The 18,686-nt window shown below is 48.9% G+C and overlaps 1 protein-coding gene across 4 annotated transcripts in view; it reads right to left on the reverse strand.

Annotated features, from left to right (window-relative positions):
- Nucleotides 1–7,021: 7,021 nt before the first annotated feature.
- RCOR2 (REST corepressor 2) overlaps nt 7,022–18,686 on the reverse strand; it is a 43,865-nt gene continuing 32,200 nt past the window's right edge. For 3 of the 4 annotated variants that reach the window (XM_067472474.1, XM_067472473.1, XM_067472475.1), the window contains exons 8-13: nt 17,669–17,738; nt 15,216–15,431; nt 12,307–12,384; nt 12,089–12,146; nt 9,763–10,004; nt 7,022–7,692 (exon numbers count right to left, since the gene is read on the reverse strand). In XM_067472474.1, the coding sequence (XP_067328575.1) occupies nt 7,327–7,692; nt 9,763–10,004; nt 12,089–12,146; nt 12,307–12,384; nt 15,216–15,431; nt 17,669–17,738 (1,030 nt within the window). In that variant the 3' untranslated portion in view covers nt 7,022–7,326. The remainder of the gene's footprint in view (nt 7,693–9,762; nt 10,005–12,088; nt 12,147–12,306; nt 12,385–15,215; nt 15,432–17,668; nt 17,739–18,686) is intronic. The other variant, XM_067472476.1, reaches the window with a different exon arrangement.

The following is an 18,686-nucleotide window of genomic DNA, read 5'->3' on the forward strand; positions in this document are numbered from 1 at the left end:
TGCCAAGTTTGGTCCAGATCCATCATTGTTCAAGTCCATAGTGTTCTCTGGACGTATGGGAACTACAACTCCCAAACTCGAGGTCAATGACCACCAAATACTTCCAGTATTTTCTGTTGGTTATGGTAGTTCCGTGTGCCAGGTTTGGTTCAATTCCATCATTGGTGGAGTTCGGTATGCTCTTTGATTTTAGGCGAACTATAAATCCTAGCAACTACAACTCCCAAATGTCAAGGTATATTTCCCCCAAACTCCACCAGTGTTCACATTTGGGCATATTGAGTATTTGTCCCAAGACCATCAGGAAACAGTATTTTCTGTTGGTGATGGAGGTCCTGTGTGGGAAGTTTGGCCCAATTCTTTTGTTGGTGGGGTTCAGAATGCTCTTTGATTGTAGGTGAATTATAAATCCCAGCAGCTACAACACTCAAATGTCAAGGTCTGTTTCCCCCAAACTCCACCAGTGTTCATATTCAGGCATATTGAGTATTCCTGCCAAGTTTGGTCCAGATCCATCATTGTTCAGAGAACACTGTGAACACAGGTGAACTACAACTCCAAAACTCAAGGTCAATGCCCACCAAACCCTTGGAGGAAGAAGAAAAAGAGGAGGAGGAGGAAAAGGGGAGGGAGGAAAGGGAAGAAGAAAAAAGGAAGAGGGAGGACGAGGAAAAGAACTGTGCCAAGTTTGGTTCAATTCCCTCCTTGGTGGAGTTCAGAATTCTCTTTGATTGGAGGTGAACTATAAATCCCAGCAACTACAACTCCCAAATCACAAAATCATCCCCACCAGTATTCTAATTTGGGCGCATCGGGCATATCAGTGTGGGTATGAGAGAATACTATTGTGAGCGCTGTTCCTCCAAAAGTAGCAACGAAAATATTTTTATGGTTGGGGGTCACCACAACATGAGGAACGGTATTAAGGGGTCGTGGCATTCGGAAGTTTGAGAACCACTGGTTTAGGGCTTTATAGGAAACAACCAACACTTTGTATTTAGCTCAGAAGGCGACTGGCATCCAGATCCCTAGTCTCCATAGCAGTGATGAAACGGGAAGAGGATGCGAAGCCTGAGACTCAGGTGCTTTCTCCATGACTTTATGAGTAAGAATCTCCTTGCCTCTTCCCCTTGAGCCTTCCTTGCCCCCTCTAGTCTATTTCAGGAACTCACCCATCCTTCCCTTCAAAGTAGGAGGAATTGCCATAGGCTAGACCGGGGCGGGTCTGAGAGAATACTATTGTGGGTGCTGTTCCTTCTCGCCTTTCTCCCGTTGTTAGGATTTGTAGTGGGCGAAAGTTGTCACTTCCTGACAGAAGGAAATGGCTTTCCCTTTCCTGGTGTCAACAAGCAGCTTGCCTTACTCTCTCCTTAGTCTCCATAGCAGTGATGCCTCTTGTCCTCTGATGGAGCGGGAAGAGGATGTGAAGCTTGAGACTCAGGTGCTTTCTCCATGACGTTATGAGTAAGAATCTCCTTGCCTCTTCCCCATGCCCCTTCCAGTCTATTCCAGGAACTTACCCATCCTTCCCTTCAAAGCAGGAGGAATTGCCATAGGCTAGACCGGGGCGGGCCTGAGAGAATACTATTGTGGATGCTGTTCCTTCTCGCCTTTCTCCAGTTGTCAGGATTTGTAGTGGACTAAAGTTGTCACTTCCTGACAGAGGGGAATGGCTTTCCCTTTCCTGGTGTCACCAAGCAGCCTGCCTTACTCTCTCCTTAGTCTCCATAGCAGTGATGCCTCCTGTCCTCTGATGGAACGGGAAGAGGATGTGAAGCCAGACTCAGGTGCTTTCTCCATGACTTTATGAATAAGAATCTCCTTGCCTCTTCCCCTTGAGCCTTCCTTGCCCCTTCCAGTCTATTCCAGGAACTTACCCATCCTTCCCTTCAAAGTAGGAGGAATAGACCGGGGTGGACAGACCAATGTGGGCCTGAGAGAATACTATTGTGGGTGCTGTTCCTTCTTGCATCTCTCCGGTTGTCAGGATTTGTAGTGGGCGAAAGTTATCACTTCCTGGCAGAGGGGAATCGCTTTCCCTTTCCTGGTGTCACCAAGCAGCCCACCTTACTCTCTCCTTAGTCTCCATAGCAGTGATGCCTCCTGTCCTCTGATGGAACGGGAAGAGTATGCAAAGCCTGAGACTCGGGTGCTTTCTCCATGACTTTATGAGTAAGAATCTCCTTGCCTCTTCCCCTTGAGCCTTCCTTGCCCCTTCCAGTCTATTCCAGGAACTCACCCATCCTTCCCTTCAAAGCAGGAGGAATAGACCAGGGTGGGCAGACGAATGTGGATCTGAGAGAATACTACAGTGGGTGCTGTTCCTTCTCGCCTTTCTCCCGTTGTTAGGATTTGTAGTGGGCGAAAGCTATCACTTCCTGGCAGACGTGAATCGGTTTCCCTTTCCAGGTGTCACCAAGCAGCCCGCCTTACTCTCTCCTTAGTCTCCATAGCAGTGATGCCTCCTGTCCTCTGATGGAACGGGAAGAGGATGCGAAGCCTGAGACTCAGGTGCTTTCTCCATGACTTTATGAGTAAGAATCTCCTTGCCTCTTCCCCTGGAGCCTTCCTTGCCCCTTCCAGTCTATTCCAGGTACTCACCCATTCTTCCCTTCAAAGTAGGAGGAATTGCCATAGGCTAGACCGGGGTGGGCAGACCAATGTGGGTCTGAGAGAATACTATTGTGGGCGAAGCCTGAGACTCAGGTGCTTTCTCCATGACGTTATGAGTAAGAATCTCCTTGCCTCTTCCCCTTGAGCCTTCCTTGCCCCTTCCAGTCTATTCCAGGAACTTACCCATCCTTCCCTTCAAAGCAGGAGGAATAGACCGGGGTGGGCAGACCAATGTGGGTCTGAGAGAATACTATTGTGGGCGAAGCCTGAGACTCAGGTGCTTTCTCCATGACTTTATGAGTAAGAATCTCCTTGCCTCTTCCCCTTGAGCCTTCCTCCCTCCAGTTTATTTCAGGAACTCACCTTCTGGTGTCACCAAGCAGCCTGCTTTCCTCTCTCCTTCTGTTCTTATTAAAGCCAAAGATGCTAAAGTGTGAGCGCCGGGCCTGTTTTTCACAGGGGGAACCTTCTGAGGCAGGACAAGTTTTGGAACACGACTTAATCTTGGCTTCTTTTATTCACTCTGTCACCTCTCCGTATGCGCAAGAGTCAGAAAAGTCAGCCGTTTGTACCAAAATACCTTTATTGAAAATGTTCCATGAAGACCCCCACCCCCCACCCGACCCCTCCAAAATGCCTTCCGGACCCCTTAAAAAAAGCAACCCTGCCAGATTCAGAGGGTTGTTTGAAGGAAACGTAGATGTAGGACAGCCCTTTGTTTCCCTTCATGGAGCCCAATAGCAGAGGCTGGCCCCCAACCTGTGCTGCCCCCCAGACCCCCTGCCCCTCTGTGCCTCATTTCCCACTACTCCATCTCGTCAAAATCTCTGTGTAACCCTTATTGGCTCCTTCTCTTCCTGAACGGGGGGTTCCCTGCTATTCGGACTTCCTCCCAGCCCAGTCGGATCAGGAGCACGTTCCTCCCTTTCTCTCTCTACTGCCCTCCCCCCTCTAATTCCACCCAACTCAACCACCCTTGGATTGCTGTGAGTTTTCCAGGCTGTGAGGCCATGTTCCAGAAGCATTCTCTCCTGACATTTCTCCCACATCTATGTTGGACACCCTCAGAGGTTGTGAGGTCTGTTGGAAACTAGGCAAGTGAGGTTTATAGATCTATGGAATGTCTGCGCTGTATAACTATGTTCCAGAAGCATTCTCTCCTGAAGTTTCTCCCACATCTATGTCAGGCATCCTCAGAGGTTGCGAGGTCCGTTGGAAACAAGGCAAGTGAGGTTTATAGATCTATGGAATGTCCAGGCTGTATAACTCTGTTCCAGAAGCATTCTCTCCTGATGTTTCGCCCACATCTATGTTGGGCATCCTCAGAGGTTGTGAGGTCTGTTGGAAACTAGGCAAGTGAGGTTTATAGATCTATGGAATGTCCAGGCTGTATAACTATGTTCCAGAAGCATTCTCTCCTGACGTTTCGCACACATCTATGTCAGGCATCCTCAGAGGTTGTGAGGTCTGTTGGAAACTAGGCAAGTGAGGTTTATAGATCTATGGAATGTCCGGGCTGTATATGTTCCAGAAGCATTCTCTCCTGACGTTTCTCCCACATCTATGTCAGGCATCCTCAGAGGTTGTGAGGTCTGTTGGAAACTAAGCTTATATACGTGTGGAATAATGTCCAGGGTGAGAGAAAGAACTCTGTCTGTTGGAGACGAGTGTGAATGTTACAGTTGGCCAGCTTGATTAGCATTGAATGGCCTTGCAGCTTCAAAGTCTGGTTGCTTCCTGCCTGGGGGAATCCTTTGTTGGGTAGGCATCCTCAGAGGTTGTGAGGTGTATTGGAAACTAGACAAAGCAAGTTTATACAGTAGAGACTTGCTTATCCAACCTTCGCTTATCCGACATTCCATCTTATCCGACATTCTTATCCAACGTCCCCTTTTTCCTCCATTATTTCCTCTTCAATTCAAGGAGCGCGCCCCAACTCTCATAGAATCATAGAGTTGGAAGAGACCTCATGGACCATCCAGTCCAACCCCATTCTGCCAAGAAGCAGGAAAATTGCATTCAAACCACCTCCAACAGATGGCCATCCAGCCTCTGTTTAAAAGCTTCCAAAGAAGGAGCCTCTACCACACTCCGGGGCAGAGAGTTCCACTGCTGAACGGCTCTCACAGTCAGGAAGTTCTTCCTCATGTTCAGATAGAATTTCCTTTCTTGTACCATGGCGTACTAGTCTCCAGGATATTGCCTATTTATATATAATCCTAGAATCGTAGAGCTGTAAGAGACCCCCAAGGACCATCTAGTTCAACCCCCTGCCATGCAGCAAGGCACAATTAAAGCACTCCCAATAGACAGCCTCTGCCAAAAAGCCTCCAGAAAAGGAGACTCCACCACACTCCCAGGCAGCCTAGGCCACTCTCCGGCAGTTCTTTCTCCCAGGAAGTTCTTCCTAATCTTTTCAGTTGAATCTCTTTCCCTGCCATTGGAACCCTTTGCTCCCTTGTGCCCTGGTCTCTAGAGCAGCAGGAAGTCAGATTTCCCCCTCCTCCTCCTCAATGGGACACCCTTCCAGATCTTGAAAGATGGTTCTCATGCTCCATCTCAACCTTCTCTTCTCCCAGCGAAATATCCCCCAGGAGGAAAGAAAAAAGAGAAGGGAGGAAGAGAAGGATGGGTGGAAGGAAGCGTGGGAAGGAATGGAGGGAATGTGGAAAGAAAGAAGGAAGGAAGGAGGGAGGGAGGGTGGAAAGAGAGAAAGAAGGAAGGAGAAAGGGAAGGAGGGAGGGAGGGTGGAACGAGAGAAGGAAGGAAGGAAGGAAGGAAGGAAAAAGGGTAGGAAGGAGGGGGGAGGGTGGAAAGTGGGAAGGAAGGAAGAAAAGAAGGAGGAAGGGTGGAAAGAAAAAAGGAAGGAAGAGAGGAGGAGAAAGGGAGAGAAGGTAGAAAGAGAAAGAAGGAAAGACGGATGGACGGACGGAAGGAGAAAGGGAAGGAGGGAGGGTGGGAAGTAAGGAAGGAAGGAAGAAGAAAGGGAAGGGAGTCAGGGAGGGTGGAAAGGGAAGGAAGGAAGGAAGGAAGGAAGGAAGGAAGGAAGGAAGGAAGGAAGGAGAAAGAGGGAGGGAGGGTGGGAGGGTGGAAAGGGAGAAAGAAGGAGGGAGGGTGGAAAGAGAGAAAGGAAGCAAGGAAGGAGAAAGGGAGGGAGGGAGGGTGGAAAGAGAAAGAAGGAAAGACAGGAAAGAATGAAGGAAGGAGAAAGGGAGGGAGGGAGGGTGGAATGAATGAATGAATGAAGGAAGGAAGGAAGGAAGGAAGGAGAAAGAGGGAAGGAAGGAGGGAGGGTGGAAAGGGAGAAAGAAGGAGGGAGGGTGGAAAGAGAAGGAGGGAGGGTGGAAAGAGAAAGGAAGGAAGGAGAAGGGAAGGAGGGAGGGAGGGAGGGTGGAGAGAAAGAAGGAAAGACAGGAAAGAAGGAGGGAGAAAGGGAAGGAGGGAGGGAGGGTGGATCGAGAGAAGGAAGGAAGGAAGGAAGGAAGGAAGGAAGGAAGGAAGGAAGGAAGGAGAAAGAGGGAAGGAAGGAGGGAGGGTGGAAAGAGAGGAAGGAGGGAGGGAGGGAGGAAAGAGAAAGAAGGAAAGACAGGAAAGAATGAAGGAAAGAGAAAGGGAAGGAGAGAGGGTGGAACGAGGCAAGGAAGGAAGGAAGGAAGGAAGGAAGGAAAGAAGGAAGGAAGGAAGGAAGGAAGGAGAAAGTGGGAAGGAAGGAGGGAGGGTGGAAAGAGAAAAAAGGAAGGAAGGAGGAAAGAGGGAAGGAAGGATGGAAGGGAAGGGAAGGAAGGAGGGGAGGGTGGGAGGGAGGGAAGGAGGAAGGAAAGAGAAGGAAGGATAGGATGGTGAGAAAGAAGAGGGCCTGAGAAAAGAGCTCAAGGGGCCGCATCTGGCCCCGGACCTGGGTTTGCTCATACCTGGCCTATCATATTCCTTGGATTGTGTTTGGGGGTCCCTATGTCGACTTGTCCACAGCTGCAAGGGATACAGGAGACTCCTGCAGAAATTGAAGGATCTCTCTTGTCCTTTGCTGATCATATCATCTGTTGGGTTTTCTTAGTGGGTCTGCCTAGTTTCCAACAGACCTGGCAACTTCTGCCATAGAACTTCCTGACTGTGGGAGCCGTTCAGCAGTGGAACTCTCTGCCGCAGAGGCTGGATGGCCATCTGTCAGGGGTGATTTGAATGCAATATTCCTGCTTCTTGGCAGAATGGGGTTGGACTGGATGGCCCATGAGGTCTCTTCCAACTCTTTGATTCTATGATTCTAAGATGTGAGCGAATCGTCAGGAGAGAATGCTTCTGGAACATGGCCAGACAGCTCGGAAAACTCACAGCAACCCAATGATTCTGGCCTTGAAAGCCTTCGACAACACACCCACCACCCTTGTTTCCCCCTCCCCTCCCTCCCATTTTCCATACAGGCACTGATGCAATTCAATCCTGCTGAAGTGTAAACATAATTCATCACCGCCCCACACTACTAGCCCTATAGCATCCCTCCCCCATCCCCGAAAAAAGGAAAAGAAAACCTCCCCCCAGTGTACATAAGGACTGGGGTTCAGTGCTACATAACCTGGGGTCAGACCCCTGGGAGTGTCCGTTCTCTTCTTCCTCCTCCCCACCACCATCACAGGAGGGGGCATAACAACCACAGCTGACAACTGACGCGCAGCAGCGAGACTCACAGATGGCCGAGAAGCAGACGGGAACCCCTTCTCAGAGGGTGCTGGCGGGGGGCGGAGGGTGCTCCCCTGTCCCGCCGAGGAGCGAAGGGGGGTGCTGCTGGCCTCCGCGGGACGGCGGCGGCGGTCGCGAGGTGGCCGGCCGGATGAGTGGCGGCGGCGGTTGGTTGAGCGAGAGTCTGGGCTGGAGGAATCGCCCTTGCTGCAGGGGCGGGGGTTGGCGGTGCAGCGTGGGGGCCGTGGGGAGAGTGGGCCTCAGGAGCGGAGGCGGCTGGGAGAGAGCGGCCACGGGGGGCCGGGGGGAGGCTGGGAGCGGCAGCGGGGGTGGCAGAGGCGGGGGTGGAAGCTGCTGCTGGTGCTGCTGCTGCTGCGAGGAACGGGACACCGCGGTGATCTGCACCTGCGAGGATACAAGAAGGAGCCACTGGCAGTACGACATGTGCGAAATTTATTCTTACAGTTTCTTTCGTGTCTTTCGTTTATAACGGGAAGCCCACTTCCCACACGAAAATCTGCACTTTTCAGGCCTGCCTGCGCCCTGCCACACATACTCTTTCTCCAGGGAAAGTGTGCAGGCAAGCACTGAAAGGTACGCACGCACTTTTCAGGCCTGCCTGCGCCCTGCCACACACATACTCTTTCTCCAGGGAAAGTGTGCAGGCAAGCACTGAAAGGGACACACGCACTTTTCAGGCCTTCTTGCGCCCTGCCACACACACACTCTTTCTCCAGGGAAAGTGTGCAGGCAAGCACTGAAAGGTACGCACGCACTTTTCAGGCCTTCCTGCGCCCTGCCACACACACACTCTTTCTCCAGGGAAAGTGTGCAGGCAAGCACTGAAAGGTACGCACGCACTTTTCAGGCCTGCCTGCGCCCTGCCACACACATACTCTTTCTCCAGGGAAAGTGTGCAGGCAAGCACTGAAAGGTACGCACGCACTTTTCAGGCCTTCCTGCGCCCTGCCACACACATACTCTTTCTCCAGGGAAAGTGTGCAGGCAAGCACTGAAAGGTACGCACGCACTTTTCAGGCCTGCCTGCGCCCTGCCACACACATACTCTTTCTCCAGGGAAAGTGTGCAGGCAAGCACTGAAAGGTACGCACGCACTTTTCAGGCCTGCCTGCACCCTGCCACACACATACTCTTTCTCCAGGGAAAGTGTGTAGGTGGCATAGGATGTTCAGCCACTGACAGGCGTGCACATGCACTTTCCAGGCCTGCCTTCACCCTACCCCACACACACTCTTTTTCCAGGGAGAGTATATGTGTAGCGTGGGGTGTGCAAATACTGACGGGTGTGCATGCACTCTTTCCAGGTCTGCATGCATCTCGCCACACACACTCTTTTTCCAGGGAGTAGGCATGTGTGTGGTGTGAGACGTGCAGACACTGACACATGCACACACTTTTTTCCAGGCCACATGCACTCTCTTTTTCCAGGGAGAGTGTGTGTGTAGCATAGGGTGTGCAGTCACTGAAAGGCGTGCGCATGCACTTTCCAGGCCTGCCTGCAACCCACCATACACTCTTTTTCCAGGGAGAGCGTGTGTGTGGTGTGAGGCGTGCAGACAGTAACAGGTATGCATGCACTCTTTCCAGGTCTGCCTGCACCCCGCCACACATACCCTCCTTCTCCAGGGAGAGCGTGTGTGTGGTCTGAGGTGTGCAGACACTGACAGGTGTGCATGCACTCTTTCCAGGTCTGCCTGCAACTCACCACACACACTCTTTTCCAGAGGGAATTGCGTCTGTAGCATATGGTGTGCAGTCACTGAAAGGCGTGTGTGCGCACTTTCCAGGTCTACCTGCACCACCCCACAATCTTTTGTGGGGTGTGCAGTCACTTACAGGCATGCACGTGCGCTTTCCAGGTCTGCCTGCACCCTGCCACGCATACACTCTTTTTCCAGGGAGAGCGCGTGTGTGGTGTGAGGCGTGCAGACACCGTCAGGTGTGCATGCACTCTTTCCAGGTCTGCCTGCACCCCGCCACACATACACTCTTTTTCCAGGGAGAGTGTGTGTGTGGTGTGAGGCATGCAGACACTGACAGGTACTCATGCACTTTTTCCAAGCCTGCCGGCACCCCACCACATACACACACATTTTTTCCAGGTAGAGTATGTGTCGTTGGGGTGTGCAGGCACTGACAGGCGCACATGCACTTTCCATGCCTGCCTGCACCCCACCACACACACACACACTTTCCAAGGAGAGTGTGTGTGGCATGGAGTGTGCAGGCAGGCCTGGAAAGCTTATGCGTGCCTTTCAGTGCCGAATGCCTGCACAGTCACACACCCCACCACACACACATGCCCTGCCACCTGCCACACTCTCCAAGGAGGAAGGAAGAGAAGAAGCGCAGTGCCCACACGCACATGCTTGCCAGGCAGCTGAGCGCCTGCACTAATAGGAGCTCGGGAGCAAAGGGAGCAAGAGGGAAGCACATGGAGGTGGCCTCACTCACCTCGTCGTCTTCCTCGCTGCTTGCAAGCGATGCGCTGGAGCTCTTGTGTTCCTGGGGAGGGGAGCTCCCCTGCGTGGGTGCAGCCAGCCCCCCTCCTTCCTGCTCGGCCTCCCATTCCTGCAGCACCTCTTCCAGGTTGAAACGGCGCCGGTAGCTGACAAAGAACGTCTTCACTTGGGCCACCGTTTTATTACTGATCACCTCTGCGATGGCCTGGAAGTCTTTCCCGTATTTACGGATGGCTGAACAGGAAAACAAAAAGTTATTATTTTTGTGTGCCATCCAACTTGCATTCAAAGCACCCCTGACAGATGGCCATCCAGCCTCTGTTTAAAAGCCACCTAAGAAGGTGCCTCCACCATACTCTGCGGCAGAGAGTTCCACTGCTGAACAGCTCTCACAGTCAGGAAGTTCTTCCTAAAGTTGAGATGGAATCTCCTTTCCTCACCTGATCTCTCCTTCTCTTCCTTTTTGGACACAGAGGGCAAATCCTCCCAACAAAGGACCTCCTTTGCTGCAATTAGCCAGGCTCGCAGCAAAGGGGAGGGCTGTTTCTGAGACTCCAAGTGAGGAGGGGAGAGCAGGTGTGTTCGGTGAATGGCATTGTAGTGCGCATGTGCGAGCAAAGGAGAGTGTGAGAGGCTGGAAGGAGGCTCGCACCAGCGAGTCCGTTCAAGGTATTGGGATTCTGTGTGGGAAGTTTGGCCCAATTCTAGCATTGCTGTGGTTCAGAATGCTCTTTGGTTGTAGGTGAACTATAAACCCCAGTAACTACAACTCCCAAATGTCAAGGTCTGTTTTCCCCAAACTCCACCAGTGTTCACATTTGGGCATATTGAGTATTTGTGCCAATTTTGGTCTAGAACCATCATTGTTTGAGTCCACAGTGCTCTCTGGATGGAGGTGAACTACAACTCCAAAATTCAAGGCCAAATCTTTCCAGTGTTTGCTGTTGGTCATGGGAGTCCTGTGTGCCAAGTTTGGTTCAATTCCATTCTTGGTGGAGTTCAGAATGCTCTTTGGTTGTAGGTAAACTATAAACCCCAGTAACTACAACTCCCAAATGTCAAGGTCTGTTTTCCCTAAACTCCACCAGAGTTCACATTTGGTCAAATTGGTCCAAGATCCATCAAGTTTGGTCCAGATCCATCACTGTTTGAGTCCACAGTGCTTCCTGGATGTTGGTGAACTACAACTCCTAAACTCAAGGTCAATGCCCACCAAACCCTTGGAGGAAGAAAAAGAAGAGGAAAAGAGAAGGAAAGGGAAGAAGAAGAGGAGGAGGAGGAGGAGGAAAAGAAGAGGAGGAAGGGGAAGATGACAAAGATGATGATGAGGAGGAAAACGAGGAGGAAGGGGAAGCAGAAGAATAAGAAGAGGAGGGAGGAGGAGAAGAAAAAAGGAGGCGGAGGAAGGTGAAGAAGGAAAAGGAGGAGGAGGAAGGGAAAGAAGAAACAGGAAGAGAAAGAAGGAGAAGGAAAATGAGGAGGAAGGGGAAGCAGAAGAATAAGAAGAGGAGGGAGGAGGAGAAGAAAAAAGGAGGCGGAGGAAGGTGAAGAAGGAAAAGGAGGAGGAGGAAGGGAAAGAAGAAACAGGAAGAGAAAGAAGGAGAAGGAAAATGAGGAGGAAGGGGAAGCAGAAGAATAAGAAAAGGTGGGAGGTGAAGAAAAAGAGGAGGAGGAAGGTGAAGATGAGGAGGAGGAAGGGAAAGAAGAAACAGGAAGAAGAGAAAGAAGGAGGAGGAAGAAAAGAAGAGGAGGAAGGGCAAGATGATAAAATGAGGAAAGAGAAGGAGGAAAACCAGGAGGAAGGGGAAGCAGAAGAATAAGAAGAGGAGGAAGGTGAAGAAGAAAAAGGAGGAGGAGGAAGGGAAAGAAGAAACAGAGGAAGAGGAGAAAGAAGGAGGAGGAGGAGGAAAAAAAGAGGAGGAAGCGATAAAAGGAAGAGGAAGTTCAAAAGGCTCTGTGATTGTAGGTGAACTATAAACCCCAGCAACTACAACATCCAAATGTCAAGGTCTATTTTCCCCAAAATCCACCAGTGTTTACATTTGGGAATGATGAGTTGTCGTGCTAAGTTTGGTCCAGATCTATCATCGGTTGAGTCCACAGTGCTTACTAGAGCTTGGTGAATTACAACTCCCAAACTCAAGGTCAATGACCACCAAATCCTTCCAGTACTTTCTGCTGGTCATGGGAGTTCTGTGTGCCAAGTTTGGTTCAATTCCCTCATTGGTGGAGTTCAGAATGCACTTTGATTGTAGGTGAACTATACATCCCAGCAACTACAACTCCCAGATGACCCATCCATCTCTTTAAAGACTCACCTTGCACAGCCAGTAACTGCTCATCTGTTGTCCAGCGTGAGTTAAACTTTATGTTTGTCTGCAAGACAAAAGGGAGTGTATTCAAAATACAGAGAAATCTGGAAGGCCGACCATAACAAGAGACAGAACTATGCACAGCCCTCCCGACTGCTCTCTCTCAAAAGCATTAAAAATTGTTGCTGGTTGTGCAAAGCCTGGTCACTTCCATACACACTCACCTCAGGTGGCCGCAATTTGTCTATTCCGCCATCCAGCACTTGCTTCATGCTACTGTTGATCTGCTTGATGCTTTGTACCTAGTATTAACCAGAGGTAGAAATATCAGAAGGAGGCCATTTTGGTCAGGCATCACCTGGAATACTGTGTCCAGTTCTGGGCATACAATTCAACAAGGTCAAAAGTTTGGAAGCCAAGCTCAGTGAGGAACACTCCAAGCTGGTCTATCAACCAAGGTCTATCAACGAGTTCCGCTCCAAGCTGGTCTATCAACCAAGGTCTATCAACGAGATCCGCCCCAAGATGGTCTATCAACCAAGGTCTATCAAGGAGATCTACTCCAAGTTCTATCAATGAGATCCACCCCAAGCTAGTCTATCAGCCAAGGTCTATCAATGAGATCCACTTCAAGATGGTCTATCAACCAAGGTCTATCAACAAGATCCACCCCAAGATGGTCTATCAACCAAGGTCTATCAAGGAGATCTACTCCAAGGTCTATCAACAAGATCCACCCCAAGCTGGTCTATCAACCAAGGTCTATCAACGAGTTCCGCCCCAAGATGGTCTATCCACCAAGGTCTATCAACGAATTCCGCCCCAAGATGGTCTATCCACCAAGGTCTATCAACGAGATCCACCCCAAGATGGTCTATCCACCAAGGTCTATCAACGAGATCCATGCCAAGATGGTCTATCCACCAAGGTCTATCAATGAGATCCACCCCAAGCTGGTCTATCAACCAAGGTCTATCAATGGTATCCACCCCAAGCTGGTCTATCAACCAAGGTCTATCAACGAGATCCTCCCCAAGCTGGTCTATCAACCAAGGTCTATCAATAAGATCCATCCAAAGCTGGTCTATCAACCAAGGTCTAGCAACAAGATCTACCCCAAGCTGGTCTATCAACCAAGGTCTATCAACGAGATCCTCCCCAAGCTGGTCTATCAACGAGATCCACTCCAATATGGTCTATCAACCAAATCTAGCAAGGAGATCCATCCCAAGCTGGTCTATCAACCAAGGTCTATCAATGAGATCTACTCCAAGGTCTGTCAATGAGATCCACCCCAAGCTGGCCTATCAACCAAGGTCTGTCAGTGAGATCCACCCCAAGCTGGTCTATCAACTAAGGTCTATCAACGAAATCCACCCCAAGCTGGTCTATCAACCAAGGTCTATCAACGAGATCCACCCCAAGCTGGTCTATCAACCAAGGTCTATCAACGAGATCCACCCCAAGATGGTCTATCAACCAAGGTCTATCAACGAGATCTACTCCAAGGTCTATCAATGAGATCCACGCCAAGCTGGTCTATCAACCAAGATCTATCAACGGTATCCACCCCAAGCTGGTCTATCAACCAAGGTCTATCAATGGGATCCACCCCAAGCTGGTGATGATGAGTATGAAGCGTGGACAGAAATTGACAAATGGGTGAGAGCCTTAATTGCAATTTGGGTGCTAGACCCATAACCCTTTTTTGTTAGGGAAAACTACCCTAAATATAGCAGAGCATCCAAAAACAAACAAGATATCAAAGTTGAGCATCAGCTCAATAGTGAACATGCCGTGTGATGTGGCTGTAAAAAATTCAGAGTTTAGGAGGCAAACATGCAGAGTCCAATCTTAAAATATCACAAAAGGTTTATTTACAACTAGCTTGGGGACCCGGCGCTGCCCGGGTAATTTGAGAAGGGCATTGTGTGCCAAGGTTGGTCTTTATCATTCATTTATGTGGCTCGCAGTGCTCTCAGGAAGTTAGTGAAGGTACTTCAAGTCCCACCATCCATAGTCCATCCTCCTCCAAACCACACCAGGATGTATAGTGGGTCATGAGGGTGGGTCATGTGCCAAGTTTGGTCTTCATTGGTCTTTGTTGGGGGCCGCAGTAGTCTGTGGGAACCAAAGGGTGGGAAAGTGCTACAAATCCCATCACCCATTGTCTGTCCTCCCCCACACCTCACCAGGACATAAAGGGGGTCATGGGGATTATTAAGTGTGGTCTTGATCGGTCATTGGATGAGGGTCGCAGCGGTCTCGGGAAGGAAGTAGAGGTACTTCAAGTCCCATCATCCATGGCCCACCCTCCTCCAAACTGCAGTAGGATGTAAAATGGGTCATGGAGGCTCTGTGTGCCAAGCTTGTTCTTTATTGGTCTTTGTTGGGGGCCACAGTGGTCTGTGGGAACCGATGGGTTTGAAAGTACTATAAATCCCATCAACCGTTGTCCATTCTCCCCCAAACCTCACCAGGACGTAAAGGGGGTCGTGGGGGTTATGTGTGCCAAGTTTGATCCAGGTCCGTCACCCATGCTGGTCACAGTGGCCTGTGAAAGTGGCAGCCAATCTGAAAGCTGCCACATACACCGTCCTTCCTCCCTCCGCATACAAACACTGACTTTTATTATATACATAGATAATAAGGAATAACTGCATTTCTTAACAATCAAGAACTGGGTCTGAGCTACTCGAACACCCATCTCTTCTGTGGTTTCAAAGAGAGGGAAAAACTCAATCACTACATCTCTCCTGACACACAAGCAGAGAGAGATCTCCAAGCACACAGCACACACTCTCCATACGAAAGTGTAATTGACACACAGAGAGAGCTCTCAAAACACACAGCACATACAAAGTGTAAGAAGGCAGAAGGCTTCAAGAGTGAAAAGATCAATTCACTACAAAGAATCCTGAGTTGGAAGAGACCTTGTGAGCCATCCAGTCCAACCCCCTGCGAAGAAACAAGAAAATAGCATTCAAAACACCCCCGACAGATGGCCATCCAGCATTCACAGAGGCACCTCTGCGCCCCTGGCAAAAAAAGTGTTCTGCGACCGCTTACTTCGCGTAGTGGATGAGCCGCCCCTGGTCAGGGACCAACAAGGGCCGGACTTGGGTTTCCCTACCTGGCGCTTAAGGGAAACCAGCTGAGAGTCCAAGTGCCGCAGGGTGAGAGCGGCCATGTCTGGGCTGGCAGATAGCCCTGTGATGTCCTCTTGGCTTAAGTACATGCCCTTGGGAGGCCGCCGGCGGGCGCGGAGCGGGTGGTGCCGATACTGTGACAGTTGCACTTCCTTCTTCACTGGCCCCGGTTTGCTGTTGAGCGGCTTCTGGTAAGTAGGCTGCAGATAAAGAAGAAGTAAACACATTGAGGCAGACATCCCCCTCCTCATCCCCCTGGGAATGTTCTGGCATGCTCCTAAAACATTGCTATGGCTTCAGTTGTGGCAATTCTTTACTCGCTAAGCTGACAGTGAAGTCAGTCCCACCAGTAGCAAAAATGTTGGGGGGTGCAAAATGCCCACCTAATCACCGAAGGTGCAGTGGAAGAGCCAGGTTTTAAGGTCCTTTTTTAACGTTTCTAGTGATCTCTCCAGGTAAAGTGTTCCAAAGTCGGGGAGCCACAGAGGAGAAGTCTCTCTCCCTTGTTCCCACAAGATGGGCTTGTGAGATTGGTAGGGGTGAAAGGAGGACCTCTCCCAAAGATCGAAAGGCCCGGGTTGGTACATGGAGGAAGATGAAATTGAAATCGGAAATCAATTTTCAGACTTCTCCAACATGATGGAACCAGACTGATTCCATCCCCTTCTGTGCAGAATAGTCACAGGATGTCTTAAACCTACGCCTGTTGATAGATTCTCGTTGAATGAAACATGCAGAATAATCACAGGATGTCTTAAACCTACGCCTGTTGATAAACTCTCATTGAATGAAACATGCAGAATAATCACAGGATGTCTTAAACCTACGCCTGTTGTTAAACTCTCATTGAATGAAACATGCAGAATAATCACAGGATGTCTTAAACCTACGCCTGTTGTTAAACTCTCATTGAATGAAACATGCAGAATAATCACAGGATGTCTTAAACCTACGCCTGTTGATAAACCCTCATTGAATGAAACATGCAGAATAATCACAGGATGTCTTAAACCTACACCTGTTGATAAACTCTCATTGAATGAGACATGCAGAATAATCACAGGATGTCTTAAACCTACACCTCTTGATAAACTCTCATTGAATGAAACATGCAGAATAATCACAGGATGTCTTAAACCTACACCTGTTGATAAACTCTCATTGAATGAAATATGCAGAATAATCACAGGATGTCTTAAACCTACACCTGTTGATAATCTCTCATTGAATGAATCATGCAGAATAAACACAGGATGTCTTAAACCTACACCTCTTGATAATCTCTCATTGAATGAAATATGCAGAATAATCACAGGATGTCTTAAACCTACACCTGTTGATAATCTCTCATTGAATGAAACATGCAGAATAATCACAGGATGTCTTAAACCTACACCTGTTGGTAAACTCTCATTGAATGAAACATGCAGAATAATCACAGGATGTCTTAAACCTACACCTTTTGATAAACTCTCATTGAATGAAACATGCAGAATAATCACAGGATGTCTTAAACCTACACCTTTTGATAAACTCTCATTGAATGAAACATGCAGAATAATCACAGGATGTCTTAAACCTACACCTGTTGATAAACTCTCATTGAATGAAACATGCAGAATAAACACAGGATGTCTTAAACCTACACCTGTTGATAAACTCTCATTGAATGAAATATGCAGAATAATCACAGGATGTCTTAAACCTACACCTGTTGATAATCTCTCATTGAATGAATCATGCAGAATAAACACAGGATGTCTTAAACCTACACCTCTTGATAATCTCTCATTGAATGAAATATGCAGAATAATCACAGGATGTCTTAAACCTACACCTCTTGATAATCTCTCATTGAATGAAACATGCAGAATAATCACAGGATGTCTTAAACCTACACCTGTTGGTAAACTCTCATTGAATGAAACATGCAGAATAATCACAGGATGTCTTAAACCTACACCTTTTGATAAACTCTCATTGAATGAAACATGCAGAATAATCACAGGATGTCTTAAACCTACACCTTTTGATAAACTCTCATTGAATGAAACATGCAGAATAATCACAGGATGTCTTAAACCTACACCTGTTGATAAACTCTCATTGAATGAAACATGCAGAATAAACACAGGATGTCTTAAACCTACACCTGTTGATAGACTCTCATTGAATGAAACATGCAGAATAATCACAGGATGTCTTAAACCTGCACCTGTTGATAAACTCTCACTGAATGAAACATGCAGGATGTCTTAAACTTACGCCTGTTGATAAACTCATGTACAGAGGGAGAGTTGTTGGAGGCTACAGACAATGCCATTGCTGTTGCCTGTTTTTGGTCAAAAGATATTTAGCCGCCTGCGCTCTTTCTAATTTTATTAATTTTATACTAATTTATGCAATGCTTTTGATACGAAATAAATAAGCCACGTACCTCCTTCTTGGGATCCAAAGCATCAAATTCGCCTTCACTAGCCTGCCGTCCTTCGTCCAGTTCATCGTTACTGTCGGAGAAATTCAGCCGTTAGAAGGGCTTCTAGTCACTCTAGGATTTGTCCCTTTTTTAGCTTCAGAACCATCTATCTATATAATAAAAGTGAATGTTTGTATGTGTGTATGTGGCAGCTTTCTGCCACTTTCACAGGCCACTGTGACCTGCACGAGCGACGGACCTGGACCAAATTTGGCACACATAATCCCCATGATCCACTGTATGTCCTCGTACGCTTTCAGAGACATATGGGATTTGTAGTACTTTAAAATGCTTGGGCACCCACAGACCACTGTGGCCCCCACCAATGATAGATCAAGACCAAACTTGGCACACAGAACCCCCATGATCCACTCTACATCCTGCTGCAGTTTAGGGAAGGACAGACCATGGATGATGGGACATGCAGTACCTTCACTCACTTTCTGAGACCACTGCGACCCTCATCCAATGACCGATAACGACCAAACTTGACACACAGACCCCCCCCCCCCCATGATCCACTCTACATTCTGGGGCAGTTTGACGGAGGACAGACCATGGATGATGGGACATGCAGTACCTTCACTCACTTCCTGAGATCACTGCGACCCTCATCCAATGACTGATAACAACCAAACTTGACACACAGAGCCCCCATGAGCCACTCTACATCCTGGTGCAGTTTGAATGAGGACGGACCATGGGTGATGGGACTTGCAGTACCTTCACTCGCTTCCTGAGACCATTGCGACCCTCATCCAATGACCAGTAAAGACCAAACTTGACACACAGAGCCCCCATGACCCACTCTACATCCGGGTGCAGTTTGAATGAGGACGGACCATGGGTGATGGGACTTGCAGTACCTTCACTTGCTTCCTGAGACCACTGCGACCCTCATCCAATGACCGATAAAGACCAAAATTGGCACACAGAGCCCCCATGACCCACTCTACATCCGGGTGCAGTTTGAATGAGG

This window comes from Anolis sagrei, chromosome 12 (genome assembly GCF_037176765.1).
Source record: "Anolis sagrei isolate rAnoSag1 chromosome 12, rAnoSag1.mat, whole genome shotgun sequence".
Lineage (NCBI taxonomy): Eukaryota > Metazoa > Chordata > Lepidosauria > Squamata > Dactyloidae > Anolis > Anolis sagrei.